General features: G+C 40.3%; 1 protein-coding gene across 2 annotated transcripts; it reads right to left on the bottom strand.

Annotated features, from left to right (window-relative positions):
- Nucleotides 1–589: 589 nt before the first annotated feature.
- LOC131882311 (PDF receptor-like) lies at nt 590–25,617 on the bottom strand. 2 transcript variants are annotated; one of them, XM_059229415.1, is made up of 12 exons: nt 25,377–25,617; nt 21,922–22,055; nt 21,565–21,672; nt 11,091–11,237; nt 10,881–10,998; nt 8,482–8,719; nt 5,978–6,111; nt 5,636–5,789; nt 4,840–4,925; nt 4,543–4,726; nt 1,244–1,469; nt 590–892 (listed from the first exon to the last, which is right to left on the bottom strand). In XM_059229415.1, exons 2-12 carry the CDS (start codon nt 22,001–22,003, stop codon nt 714–716), a joined length of 1,656 nt encoding a protein of 551 aa, XP_059085398.1. In that variant the 5' UTR covers nt 22,004–22,055; nt 25,377–25,617; the 3' UTR covers nt 590–713. The 2 variants fall into 2 exon arrangements, with proteins under 2 accessions (XP_059085398.1, XP_059085399.1); XM_059229416.1 differs by having other exon boundaries at nt 8,482–8,716.
- Between the last annotated feature and the right edge of the window lie 442 nt (nt 25,618–26,059).

Raw genomic sequence — 26,059 nt, 5'->3', positions numbered from 1 at the left:
GAAAGCTAAGTGACTGGGAAAGTTCCATTTTCAAATTGGCATGACATATCTTCAATAAGGCCTACGTATTCCTAACGAATATTAGATGGAAGCAAATTAAACAACCAGGTGGCCGTGAAAGAAAAGAGGTGGGCCTCATTGTTCGAACTAGCCTAACTCTCTAAATTGACAATTTGATCGATTTAGTTCTGAGTCTAGTTCTAACTCTTCAAGCTTGTTTTTTGCTCGTCAATTTTGTGGAACATCTTGTGATAGGAACAAAATATGTTTGTTGGAAGGGCAGTTTAAAAACTAATGCATTTGACATGACATTGTACTGCAACGAAAAATCAATTGAAAGAGTTCAGTTTGATGTCGCACGTTTAACCTATATTATGGACCAAGTATTTTTTCTCTTAATCAGACTCGCTTGACGAAAAAACTTTGCTCCCAAAGCGTGAAAGTTTGTTTCACTTGCAATTTGTCGCTGTCGGATTTGGAATCGCTTAAAGCAGGTCGACAACTTGAAAATGTCCATTAACAAAAGCTGAAACCAAGAATTTGTCTACATGCTGCCCATATTTCGTTTCACTCCGTCCTGGCTTCTAAATAAAGTGAGGTTTCCTTTTATTGGATCTCAAAGGATCATTGCGCAAATGATCCTTCAATCGCGACGATATCCATTATTTGTACAAAATAGCTTCTTGTATTGAATCTCAGGCTACATCAATGGTTCAGGTTTTGTTTAGCTTGACCTCCGAAAGATCGATGTCGTTGTCAAATTTGGCTTCCTCCATTTGTGGCAAGAGAGACTCGCTCTCTGGAACCTGACTCTGGGATTCATTGGACCCAATGGGAACATGGAAACCGTTTAACTCGATTTCCTGTGTTTTCAACGGTGGTGAGGGGCTGGCTGTAAAACATGATGGAATCACAAATAAGTTGTTTATTGGGTTCGGAATCCTCTTCGATTCTTTCGGGGAAAGATCACATGGCACAAATGTGTCGCCTGTGCCCGATTTGAACGACTAATTTGAAAAAATGTTTTGCCCAAGTCGAAAGTCAAAAATAGATCAGATATGCCGAAAACATATCGCACACCACTCAACTTTGTTTGAAATAGCTAAAAATGCGCATTTGACATTTTCTGTTGTACGATCAAACATTGGCAAAGCATGTCAAAAAGTAATTATGCCATAACATTGCCCTCTGGTTCCAGACAAAATATGTACTAGAAATTCAGCGACTGTGTTCTTATTCAAACCTCGCTCTGCAGAGGATGGCCGCAGCGTGGACGGAGATTTGATCTTAAAGCTCTGGAATTTGGTCTGAAGTGGCCCCAAAATGGTGGAAGCCCTCCGCTGAGGTCTGGCAATAGTCTCGTCCTTATTAAGAGCGATGGTGTTGTTATGGTAGAAGGACGAAGTTCTTTGATTGATGGCTCGCTCCTCCCGACGACGATCAAGATACTTTCCAACTACTGTGCGGACCTGTAGCAAAAAAATGAAAATGGAGAACATCTTCAGTTACTGAGGCATTTAAACAAACAAGTTCTTTTTCGCATTCAACGGATTTGAGTTGGCAGACCGCTGAATAGTGCTTTTGATGGGGAATGCTTGTCCAAATCTGACTGGAAAGATGCCTTTGGATCAACGACATTTCGAATGTCAGAGGGAAGTAAATTAAACAATGAAGGAGCCCCAGAAAAAAGAGAGAGGAGGACTTCATAGTTTTAACTAGCCTGGATTCTCGAGTGTCCGGACAAAGCACATGGATACTCTTGAACACTCACAGAATCAGACAGATATTTCTCGTACCGTCTCTGAATACTGTACAATCCCAAATAGTTTGATTTCTCCCAATACTAGAGTTCTTTCATCCCTTCCCTTGTGTTCCTAATGCAACATGTTTGGACCTAATCGACTTTTTGCAAGCCTGCTAACTATTGTCCTGAGAAAATTTGTTAACATGAAAACAGTCCGCAGACGGCGGCGTTAACCACATGTTTTTCAAGTCTTTGGCTTTGACCACAAATCATTTCTACATTTTGGTCGTCATGAAGAACAGCGACTTATTTTTGATTGCAATCGCCCTTCCATATTGAAAGGGTGTTATTAAGGAAAAAGGAGATGTACGGTATTATTTTCACTACGTTTGTGCGGATATGGGCATCTTTTATTTTGTTTGTAACCAAGAACCAACATCTATTGCGTTCTGAAAATATTTTGGCCCAGACACCAACAACGATAATGGTTGTCAAATTTGCATCTGGTCCTAAGCGTGAATGGAACAATGGCATTTTTTTGGCTCCATATTCAAGAAGATATTGCATTTCATAACAAAAGTACAGAAACATTAGAAGTACCGTAAAGCGTTAGCAGTGAATCGGTAGAGCACACGCTAGCCAATACGTTACTTCATGAGCAATTCCGGACTTGACAAAATTAATCAATAGGATGCCATCGCAGCCCCAAAATGTTTTTTTTTTGTGCCCCTTTGCGCCCAAGCGCCATCTTTCGGATACGTAGTGATGCATCAAGCGTGAAAATTACAGCATTTTTCCCACTAGTAGTTGAATTTTTTTTTTATAAAATAGCCTAAGATTTAATCTTTTTAATCGTTTCTAGCACTATTCTTTGGTTTCTTCGTACACTAGTTGTGCTAATTACCACACTATTGCAATTAACTTATGCCACAGCCAAACCCTTGACACATCCCTACCTAAGTGAAAAGGGGGCACTGGGGAGCAAAGGGGTAAACATCAGCCTCCGTGAGCTTATCCTATTGAACGAGAAAATTTAAATTTTAGCAAGAGTTTTTACTTGGCCATGACTTCATTCCCAATGGTGAGGTAAGAATCTGTGTTGGTTATGATGACGGAGCAGGAATATGCCTTCATGGGGACGCTCATCATCAGTTGGCAGGTCGAGCCGGAGAGTTGCCATCTTACACCGCAATTAACAAACAAGCCGTAAGAGGGCGTGATGTCCCCACCAAGCTTAACTGTAATAGTCTTTATTTGAAGAAGCCAAAGATGACGGATTCATTTCGAACGTCAGACTTGTCAGGCGGCCCAAACCAAGGACGGAATGGAACTACTTGATTTTTGAAAACAATTCTCTTGACAAACCGTGAACGAAAAAAAGGTGATGACTGTTTATTGTGTACCTTATAACTGTATTCATGCAGAAGATCTTGAGAGAGTTCGACAATGGCAACTCAAATTTGTGTCAAAGTCAAACGGGCCAAATCTGCCTGATGCTTGCTGCAGAATAGCTCACATGAACCTTATATTACATGTAAGAACCTACAGCATATTTCAAGCAATAAAACAACGTGATTTCACCATTCCTTTTGGGGCTAGGAGAATTGAGACGACAAAAGCAACCATAATTTGTTATGAAATTAAGGTCAATTGCCTTTTCTCTTGCTCAAGGTTAGGATCGATAGCGCGTGAACGAAGTCAATCGGAAATTGAGTTGTTTTCGACTAGTACAAAGCACTGAAAATTTACAAGACGATTAATGACATACTCGTATTTGCCAATATATGGATTCAATGTCAATGGGAACTGCCATGGTGTAGTGGTTAGCACAGTGGCTTGCCATAAAAAAAGTCCCCGGTTCGATTCTCCTTCCTAACCGCGCCCAAAAAGCTTTTAAACGCCAATCACGCCCACAGAGAACCAATTTAATACCGGACAAGGCACCGCCTATCACATCTAAATTGTGTCAGACCTAACTGTTATAATAATATTCATACAAATCTGGGCCATATTTCTGCACGTCAAACTATGAAGGGATAGTTTTGGCGAATTATCTTCAAGTTGTGAAGACTGATCGAGGAACAAACGACTCAACATCACGCAAGTTTGTCGAGAGGTCCGATTAGGATTAACAATGCAACCTGTCTAAAATTATGAATGGCAAAGTAGCATGCCAATGAAAACGATCGTTCTTACTTGATTCCAGATGAATTTAATATATTTAATCAAATGCAACTCTAAATGAATAATTTCCACAATACCCCCCACCCCCCACCCCCCAATAGGAGAGGTATCTTTAGCCATGCTTTAGCATAACGGATTTGTTGACCAACAATTCAGGCAATAAATTTCATTGGACTTTTTAAAGTGCACAAAAAGTGATGAATTGCGACCAAGTGGCAATGGTTGGTCAACTCATTTCATTGTCATACCACTTTCGCTCTTAATCTATCAAAAATATATGTCGGTTCTATTGAATCTGTCAACTCAGCGAGAGATAAGGGCCAAAGCTCTTGGGTCTAGACTTGGAGGGATTGGCCTCTACTACAGTAGGCCCCATTTGATGCCTCTATGTACTCGTATAAGCCGAGGTGATGTCGTAACCAATGTCTCTGGGCTTAGTTACTGAATCGACACCTTGAAAAGGGTCCAATTCTTGCCCCAAGATATATCTCCCAAGAACTATATTGCTCCTGCAAAAGATCGGCGGAATCGTTTAAACGAGGGGGCACTTGGCAGATTTACTCCTTTGGCAAATGTTCAATCAATCGAATGCAAGCATGCATGCATACACTCACCTCTCCGTTGAGGAAGCAATAGAATAAGGCAGCAAAGAACCCTTGGAATGACACCAAAAACGTGGTGAGGAATGACCAAATGGCGAAATACGTCACGCTCTGATCGTAAGGTGTCGAGATCATTTGAAGGCTGTTGGTGATGCCCAGCAATGGCTGAAGCACAATGGCTGCCTTCACGGCCTTTCTGAAACCCACAAGAGACGAACTGAAATTATATATGCCTTGATATTCCCCCAAAAGATAAAGCCAAGGAATGCATCAATTAGGCATGATTATGCTTCTTCCATTCAGTCTTACCGAACTTGCTCGGTCTCACTCGAGTTGTTGTTCCGAAGCTTTGTCAAAAGAACTCGGAGAATGTTCAGGAGGAAAAGAAAATTGATCTGGAATTAAAGCGAGAGCGAAATTATTTCACAATTGATTCCCAAGAAATTATTTTCTGCAACCTGATTTGTAAAATCTCGTTCTGTGTCACGTAATACTTCTTCGGAATACTTGTTCGTAATCTTCTCTTTAAAATGTCATTACCAAGGATTACTACCGTGGTCTCTTGAGGGTTGTTTGGATCGGATCTGGTCCAATTATTTACTTCTTAATTTGACCCCGATCCCCCAAGAAATCACGCTCAAGCCAATTAACTGACTAAAAAAACGAACGAAAGAAAACTCTCCCAATTCGAGACGAAAACTGTCAAGATACCCAAATGGAAATCTGAAAGATGATCCTTCAATGCATTCGTGGCAAGATAGATGAATAGATAGATTGACTGGAAGCGGCAAGAATTTCTCACGTTCCTTTTTTCCCTCTTCTATTGGGTTTCTTCTGACAAATGTTAACAAGAAAGTGAGAAAAGAGTGGAATAACATGTTCCATAAGGTTCAAATCGCTTGATGTTATTAAAAAAGATCTGTTATCACCACGTGGGGTGCACCGTTAATAAACCTGATGGATCGCTGTGAAGTAGCAGCTTCTCATTATCGTCTATAAATATCAGGTTTAGCCAGGGATTTTTCTTCCTGAAGGCCATGGCTGTACAGTGGCCTTCTTCATATTTCACGCTTGGGTGTCATTCTTAAGAGATTGAGTACATTACCACGATGACAGCCAGGCGGGGCCCCTCCATGATGTAGTAGTAATTGGTGTGGTTATATCCATACCAACAGTCTGCATCCACATTGAAACCAGTCGTGATGGCCCAGAGAATGGTGAAGATCACAGGCAAACCCCAGCCGATGAGATAATAGATTCTGAAATTTGTGATTCAATTGGGTTAGTGGATCGGATGGTGAGATCTTTACGAATCGCAGATATGGCCTGGGTTTGAAACTTAATTGCGCGGAAAAACTGACTTCCGACTCGCTAAACCTCGTGGTTGAGTTGTTGACACCTGCGCATTTAGTGGAGGCCTTTTTGAATCAATCTGGTCTTTACTTACCTCATGTTTCCATGGGCTGGGAATACATCTATGGTAAGTACATTGTGCAGATGAAGTCCTTCAATGAAGAACCAATGGAACATGGCTGAGCGAGCGTATTCCAATAGTACATAGAAGCCTTCACATAGATATGGCTGGAAAGAGAAGAAATGGAAATGTATCGAAAACTCATTCCAACAACAGCAAAAAAAATGCTTGGAGCAGACAACCCAAACTGAGAAAAAAATGCTTATTTCAGGCCAAATATTCATCGTAGAGTGAATGAAGAGCAGCACATTTTTAACATGCAAAATATCTTTAGCACTAAGTCAGTTAGGTTTAAGATAACAAAAAGGTATGTGAAAAAATAAAATGTCACCAATTTTGAACCAATGACAAAATGCTTTTTCAATTCTTTAAAACACTTAACCTTGAAACTAGCCAGGACCCTTAAATGAATATCTAGATCCAGTAAATGAAGACCAATGACGAGGTTGTTAGCATGAAGTTTCTTCATCTGTAAATATACCCTATAAAACTATACTTGAATCAAAAAAGGCAAAAAAAATCGGCGTTGGGTTTGGGAATTCTAGTTGTTGTTTTTAGATGAACTTTACTTTTTATGGCTTTAATTTGAAAAATACTGTAAAAAAACCTAGGTAATGTATCGAAAATGTCACAAAACTCAATACGATGTTGAGATAATCCTGATACCCAAAACTAGCCAGCCCTAAAATTTCATAGAGAAGACACCGTAGTAGGGAAAAAATGTCATCACGTAAACCTGCAAATCTACCAATAGTCCAATGACAAATCTGTCGCAATAAAGAATAATAATAATCATAAAAGTATGTCTGGTGCACATTTGAGCCGTTGATAGTTCCTCCAAATTCTGGAAAGAGACCCCAAATGTAAAATGCCATGCAAAGGCTTTCTTCTGGCACATTACATGAGAGGGGTTTGAGCAAGCTTTTTTTGGGTCTAGCATTTGGTCTAGCCTTTGGGTGGGTCAAACGAAATATTTTACAATCTACCCAAACCAGTCCTTCCAAAGGCTAAATTAGCAAAAGCGTCTGGGCCAGACACAAGCCAGTTCTTTGAGATGTGCAAGAACAGAACGTTCTTGCGGTTGCAACAGGGCTGGGACTATAATCTTCATCTAGGTGATGGAAACACTTCACCGAAACAGAAAGGAAAAGTCTGATTAACTCGAATGCGTATATCCCATCTAACCCGTTTTTGTTGAATAACGCCTTTATTGTAACTGATTTGTGGCTGGCAATTGCGGCATAACAACAACAGCGACTTTTGTCAAAATGAACATGAAGCAAAAAGACAGTCTCTGTGCATGAACATGTCTGAATTGGATGTCGAAATCAAAAACAGATGTTGACATCCTGGCTTTGGCATCCATTCAGGTACATGCAAATGAGCAAATAAAGTGTCGACTTTTTGCCAACTCAATTATGAAAGACACCTCCTCATTTGGGGTATTTCTAATGAGTCGTTTTTCACTCCCTGTTCCAGGAGACGATTAATCAATGTTTCAACGCATCCTTGGGAAAGAGCAAATGGACGCAGTCATTCAAAGAATATTTCGAGTCAATCACAAGTTCATCATGGCAATTCATGCATGACCTGAGCACATCTGGGGTTTCTTGAACCCTCAAAGTACTACAGTTTGGAATGAAGCAGCTAACTATGTCATACTTCATAATAATTCCGTAGAGTTGTGACAAAAAAAACAACTTGTTTTTTGGTCTTTTGCCTGAAAAATCTCCTGTCTAACGCTGTTAAAGGGACAAGGTTTTTCAGCATTTAATTTGTTTGATTCATTCTTTCATTCGTTTTTGTCCCATCAGAAATATGAAGAAATAATGTTGAATCACATTTCTCAGTAAAATATATACTTTTAAATATTTGGGATAATATAATATTTGGGATATTGAAGTACTCACTTTCGTCACAGAAATATCTTGTATGAGAAAAAAATTCCCTAATTCAAAGCCATTTTTTTTTACTTTTTTGAACTTTTATGAGTTGGTCAAAACGAGAACCAACTCATAGGGGACTGAGAGGCAAATCACGTTAATTCCACATATCTCAAATTTGGTGCAACTGATGATAGATTTGCCTTTGATAGTCAGTACAAAATATTGTTGCAAATTAAAACAATCGTTCGGCATCATTCTTAAAAAGGCAAAATAGATATGACTAATCTCAAGCACTCCAGTTTGAGAAATCGTGTTTATCTTGTTCGAGACTACAAAACAATGAAAAAAAATAACTCTGTATAACAGTTGATTCAATAACTTTTGGGATCCAGTTTCCAGGGCAAAAAATCTACCCAATTGTTCAACATTTCTGAGTTGGTCAAAACCAGAACCAATTCATAGTGGACTGAACGGCTTTGAGTGCTCCTTTGTCCATTTCTATTTGCCCCTCAGATTTAGGCGGGCATTAATGTACGGTATATTCAGTACCACCACAATTTTCATGTTAGAAAAAAAAAATCGCTATCCTACCGTGTTGTCAATCCCTTGAACGGGTAAACTGCTGCCCAAAGCCGATGGCACCACAGCTTGAGTCCCGTTTCTGGAGGAATTTCGATTGGCCAAGATGACGGTTTGCTGATGGTCGCTCATGGCTCCACTTTGACGTGACACAAATTGGTCGGTGTACAAGATTAGCCGAATCACCACCTGGATTAACATGGCCCAGTACAGGTGTCGATGAATTCGTTTCTCCTTGGTGCGCAGACTTCTGGGGAAGAACAACAACCACACGATATAGATCTGCCTTTCCCAGCGATGGTTTTTCAAAAGATTCTATCATCAATACATTCTTGAGCCGTCGAAGAGGATAAAGGGTAGAAAGTGGAGCAATGAGGTCAAAGCAACAGACATCTATCTACCTTATTCCGTTTCATTTTCACTTCCAATCCCTCGATTCCCAAGATGCCCCAGAAGTAGGAGAAGAGGGTGGATAACACTTCAAAGGAGGTCTTTGAAACGAAACGTGAAACGCTCTCTCGGAAATGGGAAAAGGAGCTTCCACTCAAGCACTCAAATGTAAACCCTTTGATGGAGGAGGTGTTGAAAACATGAATATGGCAAATGGCTTTACAAGTCGCTTATAGCAAAAAAGGGTGCTGACATGTAGCTCTGACAGCACCCAAACATGACTTTTGAAAACGTCAGAGGATCGATCGATGTTTTATGGCGATATGAAACGCTCATTACTCGATCATCAATGAAACTGCAAAACTGAAAGATTGTTCTAGGGTCAGGTTCTTTGCTCTTATTCAGCAGATAACTATTGCTCAAGAGTTGCCTCAGCCACAATGTGGATCACCTATATCGCATTCTTCGATATATGCCGTCGGATAACATGGGCTCTAGCCCAATTCCCAATGTCTGTTCAACGTTATTCATATTCAAAGACAATGGGAGATATAAATCCCTTGTCACGTACTAGATCGGGTGGGTCATTTCACAATCCATTCAACAGATTGAGCAGATCAACGCCTTTCTTGAGTGCTTGGCCACCTTTGCCAATTCTGATTCGAGACTCAAAAAAAAAACGTGTAGGTGGTGACGTTGTCAAAGGTAACCTCTTATTCAGGCTAGAGATCTTGTGAGAGAACTATGACACATTCAATTTTGTTAGGCATGGTAAGTTTTACGTTGAATGCTATTTTTTTAATCGATCACACAAATCCGCAATGCAAAAATGAGAGTTTTTCTCGTCCCTCAAATTGTGAAATAGCGTTTCTTAGATCATCTATCTTCCGAGATTTCGGTTTTAAAATGAAACGCAAAAGGATCAAGTGGCTCTAAATTCCAAATTTAATAACCACTCATCCAGTCTCTTGAGCAGCTGTTTCGAAGCAAAAGAGGGCCAGATTTTCATCGCTTTTTTTATATTTCATATTGTTTTTACTGACTTTCGCAAACATGTGGAACAAGAGTAGAGCGATAAAATTTTAAGAGCCACACCTGTGCCTGGATGGCCAAAGAAAATAAAAGGCTTATTTGTTCCGAAATATGCGTACCTTAAATTGGCGTTGGGCCAAGTTCAGATGCGTGATCAAATCGGATATAAACTTGTCAAGTTATAAGTGGATGCTTCCTTCTTTGTTTTTATGTAATACATTTTTTTTTACTCTTGATACTTTATTCGCTTGACGGGTGTCTCGTTTCGTGGCGTAGACTTGGAATACGCTTATTCATTTCGTCGGATTCTTATCTTCGCAACAGAGGCCGGATTTGAAGGTCAAACATTGAAACACCAGAAATTGATATAACTTGTCTATTCCCTAGAATGATGTGAAGACAAACAAAAATTCTAAAACTTGTACATTGTTTGGTACGCCATGGGATACAAATGATATTTTGCCGTGTTTAATTTTAATCCGCAAAGTAGAGCTTTATGCTAGTGCTTTTAACAAAAGAATTCCAATAGGTTTCATTTCAAAATGCACAACTTTTACCATCTTTGGAATTTCTTTTTTTTTGTAGATTGAAGCACCAATCTAGAACAAATGACTTTATTAAGTATCCATTTTGTTCGAACCACCACCAAAACCGAACTTTACTGTACGGCCAAGGCGGATAGATTGAAGCACCAATCTAGAACAAATGACTTTATTAAGTATCCATTTTGTTCGAACCACCACCAAAACCGAACTTTATGACAACTTCAAAAATACTGAATATCATATTTCACTTTTCTAGACATATTGTCCGCCAGAGAACGCGACATGACAAACCTATAGTGAAAAGTCACTTTTTCTATAACAAGAAAACTTTCCAACGAATTGTCAAACAAAGACGTTCCTCGTGAAGACGCATTTTTTACTGTTTTTTTTATTGACCTAATATTCCGATGTTTGTCGGCTTAGCGTCTCGCATCAATGACTCACCGAAATGAAGCCAGAATGACGAGTGAGGCCAGAATGGAGAGAAATGACACGCTGTAGCCGACCATCTCGAACAATCTGGCATTGTATAGAATACTAGCTTTTTGTTCGGCCTCCGTCTCTGTAAAGATCCAAACCCGTCAATGTTGATTATTTACTCTCTCACTTACAATCCAAACAACCACTCAATCTTCTCAGGATGAGCGTCCTTACCCGAAATATTGGCATAAAAGCCTTCGATGACCTTGGTGAGCTCGGGGGTGAAGCAGCCGGTGAAATCCGTCCAAGATGGATCCAAAGACTCCAGACCTTCACCATCCAACCAGAACCCATTGTCAGAGCACTTTCGGTGTGCCAATTCTGGAAAAGACAATTGGTATTGCACATCAAGGAGTGTGGGTGTGAATGATTGCAGACTTTTTTGAGTCCCATTTGTCATTGAATAGACAAGCAAGGACAAAGGAAATGCATTTCCCTTTCGTTCCACTCTGAGGATCTATAAAGGCCCAGAAGTGCGAAGATCATTGGCAATGAAATGAAATCCAATGCTTCACGAAAACTGGTTTACGTTCCGCTCGTCAAATTGCGCTTTCTTATCTAGCCCCCAACAAATATTCGGTTCCACAGGGCCAATTGCTCAATATTTGTTTTCTAATGAGCTCAAGTGTTAAGAACGAAACTTTTCAAACCATGCTTTATGAATAGTGTCTCCAGTAACACTACAAACTAATCTTTTTTTTCGGCCATGGCATGTCAAAAGAAGTTTATTTTAACATTAGTTTTGTCTGTCTGACATATCTGAGGTTGGGAATAAGCCCTCCTATTCATTGAATTAGCGAATGTTGTTCCAAATCAAGGCTTCCCAAAACACCTTTTGAAAAATCTTTCAAAAAGGAAAAGAAACCGAACAAGATTGAAGCACAGAAGTGCAGAGTGGGGGGGAGTTAATTATCCTTTTCATTTGACGAGTTTTTGCTTGCTTAGGAAAGTTGGAGAATCTTCAGTTTGCTACAGCATCACCTCTCTTGGGAATCTTGGCCAGGGCGAGCAGGTTCCGGTTAACTGAGTTCGGGTCTTGTGGAACAGGCATTAATAAAAGATGAAGAACGTGTTTCCTAGCGAAAGGATGCTCTATGGAGGCCCAAGTACTGAGAAACAAGAGCACAACAATCGTTGAGGGAAAATCATGAGGGTCCCATTCTTCCTTCCAATAGATAAACAATGAATGATTCGTTGGTGGATCAGTACAAATCGATGAGAATTCTTATTCTTTCGCTTTGCTCTTCAGATATTTGAATTCATTGGTGCTAATCATTTAAGGAGCCATATATGTCACTGTAAGATTTTTGGGTTTTAGTGAGTTGCATTTGATTCCTAGATTTTTGTGAGGTGTTATATTTTCCGTTTGTTTAACAAGTAATTAACCACAAATGCTATCGTTGAAAATGATCTCATTGCAGTAACTAGATAGATCGAGAAAGACATTGCGAATGCCAAATGCGATATTGAAGGGGATTGTTCGCTTCTCATTTGAAGATCATAATTCGAGTTTTAGTTCCACTTTCCGCACACTAAGAGGATCTAGCAAGGCTCGAAAATTTCCGCCAGAATTTGAATTTGGTGATGCACGTCTCTTTTTGGAATCTGGACTAGAAAGCATCTTCAAATCATTCAGAAGCCACGATCCCGGAAGTAGAAATGAAATGGTTCGCCTTATAACGGACTTTTGGGCTTTTGTCGAGTTTTTGGGAGGCAGCCAAGGACGTCTCAACAAAAGAGTAGAATCTATCTTTAAGAAAAAAAAATCACACTTCTTTGGTTCACTTCAGAACCATCGTATTTGCATTTCTTTAGTACTTTTATTCTTGGAGCCAGATAAAAAGGTACATGCTGAGTCTTAAATTGGAGCACTTTCTTTTTCTGTCTCCAACTTTGCTTGCTTTATTGAGGCGTGACCAGATATCGTGTGGGACTTCATATAGTTTTAAAAGTCACTTTTTAAAAGCATTATGAAAGATTGTATGCGCAAAGCACATGAGCATGAAACTATATTTTGCTCCCTACAAAATTATACAAAGGTTTAAACGAAAAAAAAATCGTGCTGCCTCTTGAAGTTCCAATCAAATCAATATTTTCATTTGAGCAACCAAGCATCAAAGTGGCCATTAGCTGACATTCACACGTTTTGGAAAGCTTTGGTCAGCTTTGCAAATCTATTTGACTTATCTGAGGAGGCAATTTTTTATCACTAAAATAGTTATCAGCAAACAGATGCGTTTGCCAGAGCTTTTCGAAAAGATCCCATTTTTTGATTTGACACATACGTAGAACCGATCAAAAGTCAAAGCGTGAATCAATTGTTATTTTTCATCCCTAAAAGCCCCAAGTTTTGTTCAGATTCGAAAAGAAACAATTCCAGTGGTCCACAGCTGTGACTAATTTGCAGATTGCCATTCTCCGTACCATTTGTGTTAAAGCGATAATCATCCTTTGAAGGTTGCGTCATGTCCAAAAATACCAGATTTTCATCAGAAATCAATGATTAAGTATTGATTGTATGAACGTGTGAGCAAAAAGGATTTTGATTCTGGTACAGCCCACTTTTAGCTGAAATAATATGAACTAGACTTCCAAGAAAAGAAAGGACTGAGTCAATGAGTCAAATTTCATTTCCATCGCAGATGAAAATTTATTTCTAGCGTCAGATCTGTCAGGCAAGATTACTTAATTTTTTTTTGTACTTGGGAGAAAAAAAGGATAAGCCTAAAATATTATCGCTGGCTTCAACTAAATATGAGACTTAAAATATTTTGCCAAGCACAACTAAAACACATTATCAATCAATATGGAACAGTCGGCACTAAATTAGTTGAAGGCTCGCTCGAAAAAGCTCAATTTACTCAAACTGAACTTCAGAATGAAGGCCATTTGCTTTTGGAGGAAGAAGGTTTTAAAACGGCCTATCATCGTATCCCGTCTGTTGCGGCCGATCATTTGTAATAGTTCGTTAACCTTCTTGAGATTTCGACTTTATGATTGCCTGGGTTTCGTGTATCCTAGCGGAAATTGCGCAACTTTGAAAATTCACACGTGGTTAAGGGTTGAGCCCTGAGTGAAATCCGAATTAAAATCATATAAAACGAGGAATGTGCGTATTTGCCTGTGCTCGAAGGGATTCCATCCGGTGGTGACGATCTAGGCAATTCAAAAGGCGACCACCCTGTCCTATACAGGTTCATATATTGGATTTTTTAAGTTCAGCTGGATGTAATATAACAGTTTTGAATTTGAATTGAGAATATTTGACATCATCCAAAATGACCACTACTGTTTCCCTGGTAGCGACAGGCGGCTTTTGTTGGAGTACAAAGCTCAACCAAGACGAAGTCACCACAGGCAATCATTTTGCTTTTGGTTGAATGAACGCTCTTCAGGTTGAGTAGAGGTCTCCAAATATGAACCCTTGAAGCCCGACCAACTCTCTTCCCTTTGAGGTTCGTTTGACCCTGAACTACTGGAATATGGACCGGGAGGCTAGGGTCGAGAATTGACTTTTCAGAATCAAGTGCACGCATTGCGTTCCTCTTCCAATGAGACTGCCCACAGGTAGCTATGATGATGTACAGTATTTTAATCATCAAATGGATCAAAAAACTGGATCAAAACGTGTAGAGTACTGGCTCGAATTTTCGCTTGCGCAGGCTAGCTGGGCTGCGCCACAATCGCTGCGTAAACTACCATTATGGGAACTCATTCAGTGTCTCCAAATATTCATTTCCCAAAAAAAGTTCCCCATTACCAGACAACACCGTACAATAACACTGGCTGGAGCGTTTTCATCGGACATTTTTTCCTCCATGGGGTAATGACATGGCAAGTCGGGAAACTATCAAGTGCTAACATAAAGCCATAAGAATAAAAAGTTCGAGACACTTTTTTGAGAGTACGCCATCCCTCTCTATATGGGCGGAATGAGCTAGCCCTCTTGCGGAAGTGAATTACTTAGAATAGGGCTAAGTTATTCATTCTATTGTTATGAACTGCACTTTTGATCCAGTGGTTGGTTCGGGCTGAAAATTAAACCAGTTGACTTTATCCCCCTGCATTTAGTCTCATCTGAAGGAAAACAAAATGATGTTACTTTTTGAGACTGTCGTCCCTGTTTATAATCTAGTGGTTCTTGGGTTGATCAAACCCTAGTATTTCTGAGAGAGAATACCTTAAAAGGAAGAGCTGTACAACATCAGCTCATCAATTAGCCAATAGTCAGACCAGACACATAGTATATTTTCTCAATAAATGATACTTTTATCCGAGTGATGAATCGTTAATGAATGTATAATAAACCATTTGATAAACCCAGAAATATTAGGCGAGTAATGTCGTTAAAAATAAACCAGACGGCCACGGACCAAAAAAGAAGAAAAAAGTGACAATATATGAAAGCAGTTTTGGCACTCCCTCATCAGCTCATTTTTGCGCCTCTACTTAAGTGTACGGCTCTACATGGGTATTTCGAAGTCAATCATCTTGACAACTAAAGCTGCATTCATTCATTGCAAAGCACATTTAATGATATGAAAACTCTTGCTCGCCGAGTTTGACCCGAAAATCGATCTAAATAGACCAGCTCATTTTGATTGACAGACGAACTGCTGAGAATCGAACGGACATCTTATTAGGAGACAAACAGAACGGGAGGTGTTTGACCTAATCAATGAGCTAATCCCTCATAATTTGTAGAGTGGATATCTAGATCATTTATGTATGGGAAAGTTTGCCATCTTGCAGGCATTATTCTTGCATTCATTTTCCTCAAGTCAAAGGGACAAATGTTCCAAAAGGGTGACATTTTCATCCTTAATGAAAGGTGCAGAGTCCGCAGAAAGGTAATAAAGTACTATCCAAATATCCGGAGTTCAATCATGGGTTGATGGTCTAAAGAGCGTAAGTCTCGCAATTGCCAAAGAGAATCCGTACCGACAAGTGTGATGAAGTACCAGGTAAGGATGGCTTTTACTTATTTTCTTTCATACTTTCTCCAATTTTCTTGTGTTGATCAATGGCAATTTTAGCGAAAGTCAACACTTCACTTGAGACGCAGAAATGTCAAGAGCATGGATGCCCTCATTAATAACGTGGTAAATGAAGATTTGCGACAGGTTCATAGCCTGAAGGGCAATTGTTGACCTTTACTCTACATCCACCCTGTCTTTTTAGGTAAAATGAATGACGAAGGTTGGGCTTTGGGTCTTTTCATAATGAAACTTAGAGAGGTTATGCTTTATCAACACTCTGTGACGTAAGGTCTTTCGTTTTGGAGTCGAGCTTTCTAGATTTGAAATTCTATAATCTATTTTGAGGCCGGCTTTTTGCCGCGAATTATTGGGAATGTCATGCCTTAAGCGTGAATTTGGGACCGAATTAATTTGCCGTACTTAATTGAAACATTCTTTTTTGGTCGAGAGCTTTGTTATTCTTGCATGCTCAAAAAGTAACTGTATAGATGTATGTACTGCCTCGATTGCCAATAAATCTCTAATATGTACTGGAGTGGCAAAAATTATCATCTGTGTTTGATCAAGCAGAAAAAAAGTTGTGCAACATCAGGGTGTGTTTGTAATTTTAGCAATATCATAGCATAGATTTTTGTCATGAGCAAAGTTAGTCATTTAATATTCACTGACACCAATTCCAAGCGCGACCAATTTTGACATTGCTTTTATAAATTTTAATTTTAGTAATTTGGGTCCTGTTGTTATGATAATGCAAAACATTTTGGGGACTCATGCTCTTGTTGCTGTCTGTCAAATGTGTTTTAAAACGGTTGCGAAGTTATCAATGGTACGCAAACTAATCGGCTGTTATTCAATTTCGGTTTCGGTTTTACATTGAGACACAAAAGCTAGACAAGTGCTCCAAGATATTCTGAATGGAGAGGTTTGCTTTTGATAATATTACTTGGCGTCAAAACGCTTTAATAAAAACAGTAATTCTTTAATGCTTGATAGTTGTCGCAAACTCTATTCCACAATCTGAAAAGGGACAAGTGTACTTGGATAATAGGCATGTACTTTAAACTATCCATCCAGCGTTTTCCTTCTTATGGCCTTATCATGAGCTTCCATTTCCTTTGGTTTGTTGGCCGCAAAAGTTGCTTCCAGAGTCGCCAAAGACGCGGCCTTCATATCATGATTGATCGGCCTTATCTCGTACGGCTCACTCAATTCAGAAGCATATACCTTATGTACGAAGATGGCCAGTCACAGAGAAGTTTAGAAGGTGACAGTTTGCTCACGGGGAAAAATGACAGGATTTTCTTCCCATTTCCCTTTCTCAGGAGACGTTTCTTTCGACAACTTTTTTCCCTTGGAACGTATCAAACTGAACTTTGAGGCGAATAAAAACCCATGGCCTTTTCCCATCGCATTTTCATGGAAGGTCACACCCTCGAATGACAACAGGTTTCCAGATGTGTTGACTTCCACGAAGCCAAAACCAAATGTTTGATTGATCTGCCTCTCTTGGGCCATTTCTCTAATAAGGCATTACTTTTTGTTCCTGCCAATTAGAAAACGAGGGATCTGGACTCGTTTCATTTTTTGTCTTTTCATCTGTTCCGTACAAGGAAAAAAATTGGTAAGGCGGATGAATATTTGATACTTTGCTCCAAGAGTAATGTTTCGGGAGGAAACTAAGTGCCGTTTGCGTTGACGAAAGTAATGGGGAAAAAATCAGACCGACTCAACTGAAGCTATTTTCTTATATTCTCGAATCGCTGAGACAAGAGCATCTCCAAAGAAGCTCCTTCGACATTAAATATTAAAGCAAATCGAAGCTAGTTTCCGCCGGTAAAAGTCGGAACGCCGTACACAAGAGTTCTTGTTTTTTTCCTTGACTAAGATTTATTTGTGTCCCTTTTTTCCAGGTTCGAGTGTTTTCTTCGTTCCCTTTGGGACTATGTCTCCTCCTGATTGTGTCTGGTCTTGCAGTGGAAGCCAGAAGATTTGGCCAAGGCCGATCAAGGTCGTCAGGCTCAACCCGAGGAAAGAGGTACTTGTCGCAATACCAAAGCCATGGATCAAACTACAACCGTCATTGGAATAACCCGTTTCGAACCATCCAAGTGGCCAATGCTGCCAATGAGAAGCTTTTCCAGTACCGGGGGTTGCGTGATATCACTTGCGTTCCAGCCCAGATGTGTCAAACCATGTATGGAAGCTCACCGGAGCATTTCACCCAATATGGTTACGTGAGCCCGGAGCAATACAACTGTCTGTCATTGGACGGGGTCACTCTTTGTATCACGGATGGCAACGCTAATCCCAGCACTACACCAGTCCCAGTGACCACTACAACCTCACCCACCACTTCCAAGCCTAGTTATCAGCTGCCTTGTGTGGAAGCATATTTGTGCAAGGTCGTCTTTGGAGCGCAATCCGAACACTGGCAGCTCTTTGGGTACCAAAAACCGTGTCCCAGTCCGAGTCAGAAAAGGTGTGTCGTGTTCCATCAAACCTGGAGCACCACCCCAAGTACGACTTCTTCGACGGCAACGACAACCGTTCCATGGTGGGCCACCAGCACTCCATCCACGACTACGGCCAATCACTGGTGGACACCATCTACAACCGCTGTCAACCCCTGGTGGACGCCTTCAACGACTACTAGTAAGCCTTGGTGGACTCCGTCCTCCACTACTTCCAACCCCTGGTGGACCCCGTCTACTACCACAACCGCCACCACAACCAATCCTTGGTGGACCCCTTCAAGTACTACCAGTAACCCTTGGTGGACCCCTTCGAGTACTACAAATAACCCTTGGTGGAAGCCCAGTCCTTCTCAGCACGCTTCCTTTGGTAACGTCCAATTGATTGGAAGCAAACCAATGTACGTGGCCTTGAGCCATGTGGTGGGACCACAAGTGACGAACCATCACCCTGGGTCAATTGTGAACAACTATGGAATGGGTCCTCGAAATCAAACTCGATCTCAAGGCCGGCATTCCGAGTATTACCGGAATATTGCTCGAGGCTTGATATCCCAACATACCCTACATGGGGATCAAGACCAGGATATATCTGAGAACTCCTTGTCCAAATGGTGGAAAAAGAAAAAGTAACCTTCCCATGTTGGTTTGGCCGTGGGGAATGCCCAAAGCAAATAAACATTGCGTCGGATGCAACTGTAATGCCTTCTCTCCGTGTCCGTATTGAAAGTAAAATTGAATTTGACGTCAAGGTTTCATGACGATTTGGGCCGAAGGGCTTACTTTTTTTTTCTTCCTCTGGAATGACCACTCATCCCCAAATTTAGAACGATAGTAGCTCTTTATTGTGTTCAAGGCCAATATCTCATTTCAGCTACAGATCTCCCTCAAATGAACGTGGTCCCAAAGTTAAACACGCGCCATCGTCATTTCCCATTAGAAGGTTGATGACCTTGCGCAGTATTTTTTTACGATCTCAAACGGGACTATGGGAATTGGTTCGGAGAAATGGGTAACTAGTAATCAATAGACAGCACAGAACCTTTGAGACACCTCAAATGGAATTGTAATAGCACGAGCAAAGGCCCTTAAGTGGGTCGTCTTCAATTATTCAAAACAACAAGCTATTTTCTTGACGTTCATTCGAGTTATCGAGGTAACAAATGGACTCCAAAACATTGGATTCCAATATCAGAACAAACCAAGAGAACTCGAGGGTCTCGGGCCAGATTGAGAGGAATGCCTTGTTCCATTGCCAATACCAGTCGACGAAGAACGAGAAGAAAGGAACTGGATTGGCGGGACAAATTGTTATTTGGAGAAGGAGCAAGTTAAAAAAAAGTGTATCTGTGCAAGTGTTTCAAGTTCCATTCTGTCTTCTAAGTGCATTACCACAAGATACTTTCTAGAGCGGTGCCTTTCGTGGTCCTGCGCCCCAATAAAGGTCCTTATTGGGAACTCTTCATCTATACTTATATTGTTAAAGTCTCACGATCAGGCCAAATCTACGGACTTCTAAAGATGTGGACTGCGAACGGAAGCATTTTTTCTTATCTTAAGAAATCTTATCTTAAAATTTCTTATCTTTTAAACCGTTCACTTTATTCCAAATAAGCACAAGCTGCGACCTCAAGATTTTGTTGAATAGAGCCCAAGTTTAAGCCCAATATTATGCTTAGGGAACTGAGGAAATATGTACAAAGTTAAGTAGCAAACACTACAAAAAAAATTCACATTAAAATTTAACATTTAACACTACTGAAACCTTTCAGCCGGCTTTAGGTCAGCTCTGTAAGGTTTTGACAGTTAACTTTGCACCGAACCACTTTACAAGTAAATGATATGCAAACGACCTCTCTTTTATTGAAGATATCTACATTTCTTATTTGATTAGTTTAATTCGAAAAGTGACTCAGAGTCGCTTTGACCAAGAGCAAGCCGATTTGGTGGGAAGCTCATTCACAGTCCATATCTCTAGAAGTTCGTGGTCTACGTACTTCAAAAGACAATGTAATGATTTTAATTCCCTTTTGGATTGCTGAACTCGTTTGAATATCGGTTATCATAACTACACTTCAAACAAAATAATTGGTACTAATTATGACTAATACTTGTCACAGGATAATGCAGACGGGGCAAACAGAGGATCTCTCCGCTTTAAGCACGTTTATTTCACGAGTATCCCATGAACACCCGAAAAGAGTAACGTGCATTTTCAACAACGAAGCGATTAGCCAAGTGTTACAAAATGCATCCCGAGTCAAGTCAAGCTCTGTAAATGCGTAGATAGTTGATACTCTCCTTCCTATTCTTTTTTGTTTCACCCCCAAGAAAGCCAAGAGAGTGATGCACAAATGGAACAAGGACACGTGATTAACTGTTCAGGGCCTTTGCAAGCTCTTTGGTTCTCTTCATTATCCCTCACTTCCAAACCGATGTTCCACTTCTCGTCCTATCAGAGAGCCGCGCATACACACAGTTGTACCAGAGACTTCTCGTTGGCGTGAATGGAATACTCAATTAACCGAGGAACATCAACTTGGACGTCAGCACCTCGTTCCACGATTTCTCCCTTTTGGCTTGGCAGACTAATTCACTCAGACAAGTAGTTGGAACGCGGTTAAAACCAGCCTCTACATACCAGATGGCAGCCAATTTGCCGCGGCTGCTTTCCAAAAATTCCCTATAGACCCTCCTGCGTTACACAAATATTGAAACACCTTCTCACCGCCAGGGTAGGCATTTTCATTTAGTATTTATTGTAAAAACTGCTAATAGATAGGTAAACAAGTGGGAGACGGAAAGAGACTATCTTATAATCCTACTGAAACATTATAAAAATCCTCGGGAAATGCATATGTACTAATCTCAGTCAAACCTCTTGGCACAGAGGTTAACAAATTCTAGTAGTGAATAACTGTTACGGTGAACCAGCCTCATACAAGAGGAAGGCAGATTGGGCAGATCAATGTTACAAGTCTTTGACCTAAACTTGGTCAACCCTCTCAAAATCTTGTCTGTATTTAATTTTCTTCTACACACCTCTCGTTCTTGACGCGTCCCAAAATGACGAATTCATCAATAATATACTATTCACCCGTCACTAGTTTCAACAGCGGGACCCCTCTGACGTCAGAGGTGAGTCTTCCTATACCACGCAAGACACATTCTCGTATTACTTATTGATGATTTTCTTACTTTCTTTAAGAATTCCTTTGACGTTGGCCGGGCAAGGTTGGCTGGCTTCAGTGCCTGGTCGGGTTAATGGCCAGCATAGGAACCCATCCCAAGTGGAGTTACAGTGTCCTGGAAGTAGATAAGAGGATCGTGACCTATTCTTCCATTCTATGGCATCGATGACAGAGAGGGAGAGGGAGCTTCCAATTGAGCTTCATTTGTTATCCCGTCAAACGTGATGAAAGTACGCGTTCCATAAATCGCTCTCCCCAATCCCGACCTTGATTTGATTTCCAAGGTTGGTTACGATTTCCAATGCCAAAAGCTCCTTTCGAGTCATTCTCTTTGGAAGAGCACTAGGGATCTTTTTTTTCTTACCTGGGAATGAGTGATTGGCTGCATGGTAAGCCCGACAATCGTTGACATCTGTGAAATCCCAACCAGGTCGATTGGCATACATGGTCTTTGAGAAGAGCCCTTCCTCTACAAAATTGCCACTATAGAGTGTTGGTCTGAAAAAAAAAGTAACGGCTTAAAAGTCAATGTGAACGAGATTTATGGTCGGGTCATTCGAAGGGTGAGTGTCAAAAGATCCAAATCGTGACGGGAGAAGCTCAGTTGCTGTCTGAAACGCAATGACGAGGCTGGAAACGAAGTTTGTAATGGCTCTTCAAGGAACGAGGGAATGACGAATTCCAGGGGAAACAACTTGGGATGATGTTGCACCAAAAATGACCAATTTTCCGCATGAAGAAGCTCATTTGCCAAGTCTTGCGGTAAATTCCAAACTTCAAACTTAATTAGGATGTCAATCCCCGTAATCACACAGGGGCCTGTGTGTGTGTGCGTTGGAATCAAGGATGAAGGACTGGCTTCATTTGATCTTCAGTAAAGGAGTAAAGGAGGATCAAAGTCAAATCATGATTTTTTTTAGAAGAATCAAAAATTTCTGAACATCTGATCACACTGAAATCAAATAATGCTTCTTTGGTTAAAGTAATTTCTTTAATATCTTGATTGTGGTCAGATTATTAGTTGTGGGAAACGTATGGTAGCGTAGTTACTTTTTGGGTTAATTTCAGTAGAATTTGAATGTTATCTGTTTTATGGATCAAGTGAATCCCGAATTATGGCAAGCTTTCAAAATTAGCCTTTGACGTCAGTAAACACCCATGATCAACACTTCTATTAATGAACAAGAAAAGGAGTGGATGTGAAGTTCTTGGATCTTCGCACGATGCTTGCTCTATTCTCGCTCTAGCACTACAACTTATAAGCATAAGATGTTAATTCAAAATGGGTTTTATCTTTTCTCAAGGTAACTTATGGGATGATGTTTTGGTTTGGAAGTTAGTAAGTTGCAAAAACGTACGTATTTTTGGGGTCTGCTACGCGTATGGTCAGTTTACGTGGTACTTAATCTTAGCATTTCGTTTTGAGCCACTCCTTGATCCTCGATCTCTTGCTCATAAATTTACATGAAGAGGATCGCTTGCTACGTCACACCTGTCATTTACTAACCCTCCCATTTTGCAAGGGTTTTGTTTCTGAATTGCAAATTGTATTCATTTGAAAAAGTTTGTGCGCAAAATATTCATCAAATGTTGAAATATTACTTCAAAAGAGATGCAAGTACTTCAGAAATTCCCAATCTGAGCAGGGCAGAGCTAGAAAAGCGCCCTCTGTCGTCAAGAAAAGGATCAAATCATAACGGAGCGTTAAAGGTTGTTTGTTGAGCCACTTAGGGTTGTACGATTTTTAGTCTAATGGACAACCAGGATCTGATCTGGTATAGAGGAAGGAACTAATAAAATCAGGAATCTCATGCACGTACTCGTACCTAAACCTGATCAAGATGAGAAGTTGGAATTACAAACAAAGACAATATTGTGCTCTTTTGTCTACACACTCCATAATTCTCTAATAAACGAGCAAAAAGTAAAGATTTCAAAATTTGTTGCGTAACTGAGAAAGAAAACTCAATTTTCATGTCAATAAAAGATTGAAACGCACCACGGCACGTTTCCCCGAGACAAAAAAAGCCTATATCTCAGAATCTCTTCCAGACATAATTCCAGGTACTTCAGACTGACTTTCCCACAGACAATGTCAATTGTCATTCCCTGAACTTATTCTAATCCGGTAGATATTTGATCTAATTGTCCACCTTGACTCACTCAAAAGCGATAAGCTCACGCCAAAGTGGCATTTTATTTCCCACTTTCATGGTTAAGAAGAAAACCATCCTATCGAAAATGAATTAGACAATTACTCTCAATTCATGTTTCGAAAATGTCCCCAAATTCTAGGCATTATCCCTTGCATTCTGTTGCAGTTAAGTGTCATTACTTGCTTAATATCAAATCAATCCTTCAGTGATTAACGTTCTTTTAGCCTTTTAGTTATGAAAACGGCATTTTTTCATGTATCTTCATGATCTAAATCACGAACTTCTTGAAATGTGGACTGTGAACCAGCTCTCCACCAAATCGGCTTGCTCTTGCTCCTAGCAACCCTTAGCCACTTTTCCCCAAAAAGGTATAAAAAAAAAAACAAAATAGAAATATTCATTTATTATTGAAGGGCAAGTCATTTTTAAATTTTCTACTTCTAAAATGCCTTGTTTCAAAGGTATGATGTCAAAAGGTTATGTAGCTGACCAAGAGCAGGCCAAAAATTCGAATTTTATGTAGTGATTAGGAAACGAATATCACTTTTAAGATAAGGAAAGAGAAGCCAGTGTTCACCACCTCCATAGGAATTAATAGTATTGGGAGTAAAAAGGAACCAACCATTCAAAGACTTTTGTGTCACCTATTGTCACGACAAATTACTTTTCCTTGCCTAAGTTATAATGGAATTTCGTGATCATATGGTAACTAAATGAGTTAATTAGAGATGCGTCCGTCTCTCTTTGGCGTCAATCGATACTCGGAAATTATTTTGGTCCATAATCCCCCACAACAAAGCGTGACGTCATGCCACACAAATGGTTTGTGGACTTTTTTTCCAAGATCACTCATCTTTCCCGACAACTTTTGTTTTGGACGTGAAATTTCTCGAAAATAGGGCATCTGGAATGATCTGTTCTGTTTTAGAGTCAAGCACGGTTAAGGTAATGAGTTTTAGCTCGATATTTTCCGTTAGCTTCGCCGATGGATAAGGAACAACTGGTCACTTCTGATGACAGATCATGAGATTAAGCTTCGGATCTTTGTTTACACGACATTGAACTATTTGAGCGTATTGCATCTTGTACTATACTCATTCCAGTTTTGGACGATTGGGGAGACTTGTCTTCCTCGTCTTTTTAAGAATGCATCTCATTCGTGTAATGGACTAGACCAGCCTTTTTAGTTAGGAATTGAATTTGCAACTCACACATAAACGGTTCGACGATTACTGTCCCCCACAAAAGGCGAGGATTGTGTCGTAACAATGCCATTTAGGGCAGAATCAGAATTGACGACTTACAATCAACTGGCTTTTGATTGGATTAGCCTCGGAGATCGTTTGAATTCATACTTTATCTACGACAACATGACATGTAGAATCGAGACTCATCAAACGGCAAGCAACATTTTTGACTTTTGAAAGGCTGACCGAGAAACGTATTTCATCAAGACAAAAATGCTAATCAGATGCGTTTTAGATTTTTTTCTATTTCCTACAATTGCCAAGTGGTGAGCAAACTACGCATTCCCCAAGAAAAACAATGAATGGAAACCGCTTGGTTGTGTCCAACGGAAGTCCGGACCAGAAAGCAATAATGCCATTTACAACAGCTTATGTATTTCGCAGCTCTCCTTTCTCTCTGTTTCAATGTCACTCACCTTCAATGCCATGTTCCTTGGAGGATTTCGTAGGATGAGTTTCGGTTTCGGTGTTCTCACATTTAGCACTTAAAAGCACCACTCACCGGAGCAACTTTTTCCTCTATTTCTTGGAGTCAAAGTAGTCACTACAGTACAAAACACGGAGTTTGTATGACTAGATAAGGAATGGCGTGTACAATGTGGAGAACACCCCGGGATACTGAAGCCGACTCACATGCTCGCATGTCCATGAAACGAGCCTCCTTTCTCTGGCTCTGTCTCTCTTTCTTTCTCCGACGGCTCCTACGTTCGTTTTTCCAGGCCCGGGGTTTCCTGGGCCTATTCTCGGATGAGAGTTGAAGAGTTGGGGAGCTACGCGCGTAAAAGGTCGGGGCTACTCTTGAGGGTCTTCCGTCAACAGCTTCATCCTGCTCCCCATTGATTTGGTTGTGTAATCTCCAGAGAAGGGCGGTGGAAATTTTGGACAGTTCCAGTTGTTTTATTACTTTGGGGAACATTTGGTCTCAAGTCCACCCTAAGTTGTACACATTGTTGGAAAAGGTGGTGGTTCATAATATTTTTTTCATTTTGACTTGACTTGATTGAGGAATTGTACATGATGGCGATCATTGGAGCTAAAACGCGTTTCAGCTGCTAAAACACATTACCATATTCAATGGATTCTTCTCGTTTTGCTCAAT

This window comes from Tigriopus californicus, chromosome 6, assembly GCF_007210705.1.
Source record: "Tigriopus californicus strain San Diego chromosome 6, Tcal_SD_v2.1, whole genome shotgun sequence".
NCBI classification, from domain to species: domain Eukaryota; kingdom Metazoa; phylum Arthropoda; class Copepoda; order Harpacticoida; family Harpacticidae; genus Tigriopus; species Tigriopus californicus.
This window is presented reverse-complemented; position numbering and strand designations above follow the sequence as displayed.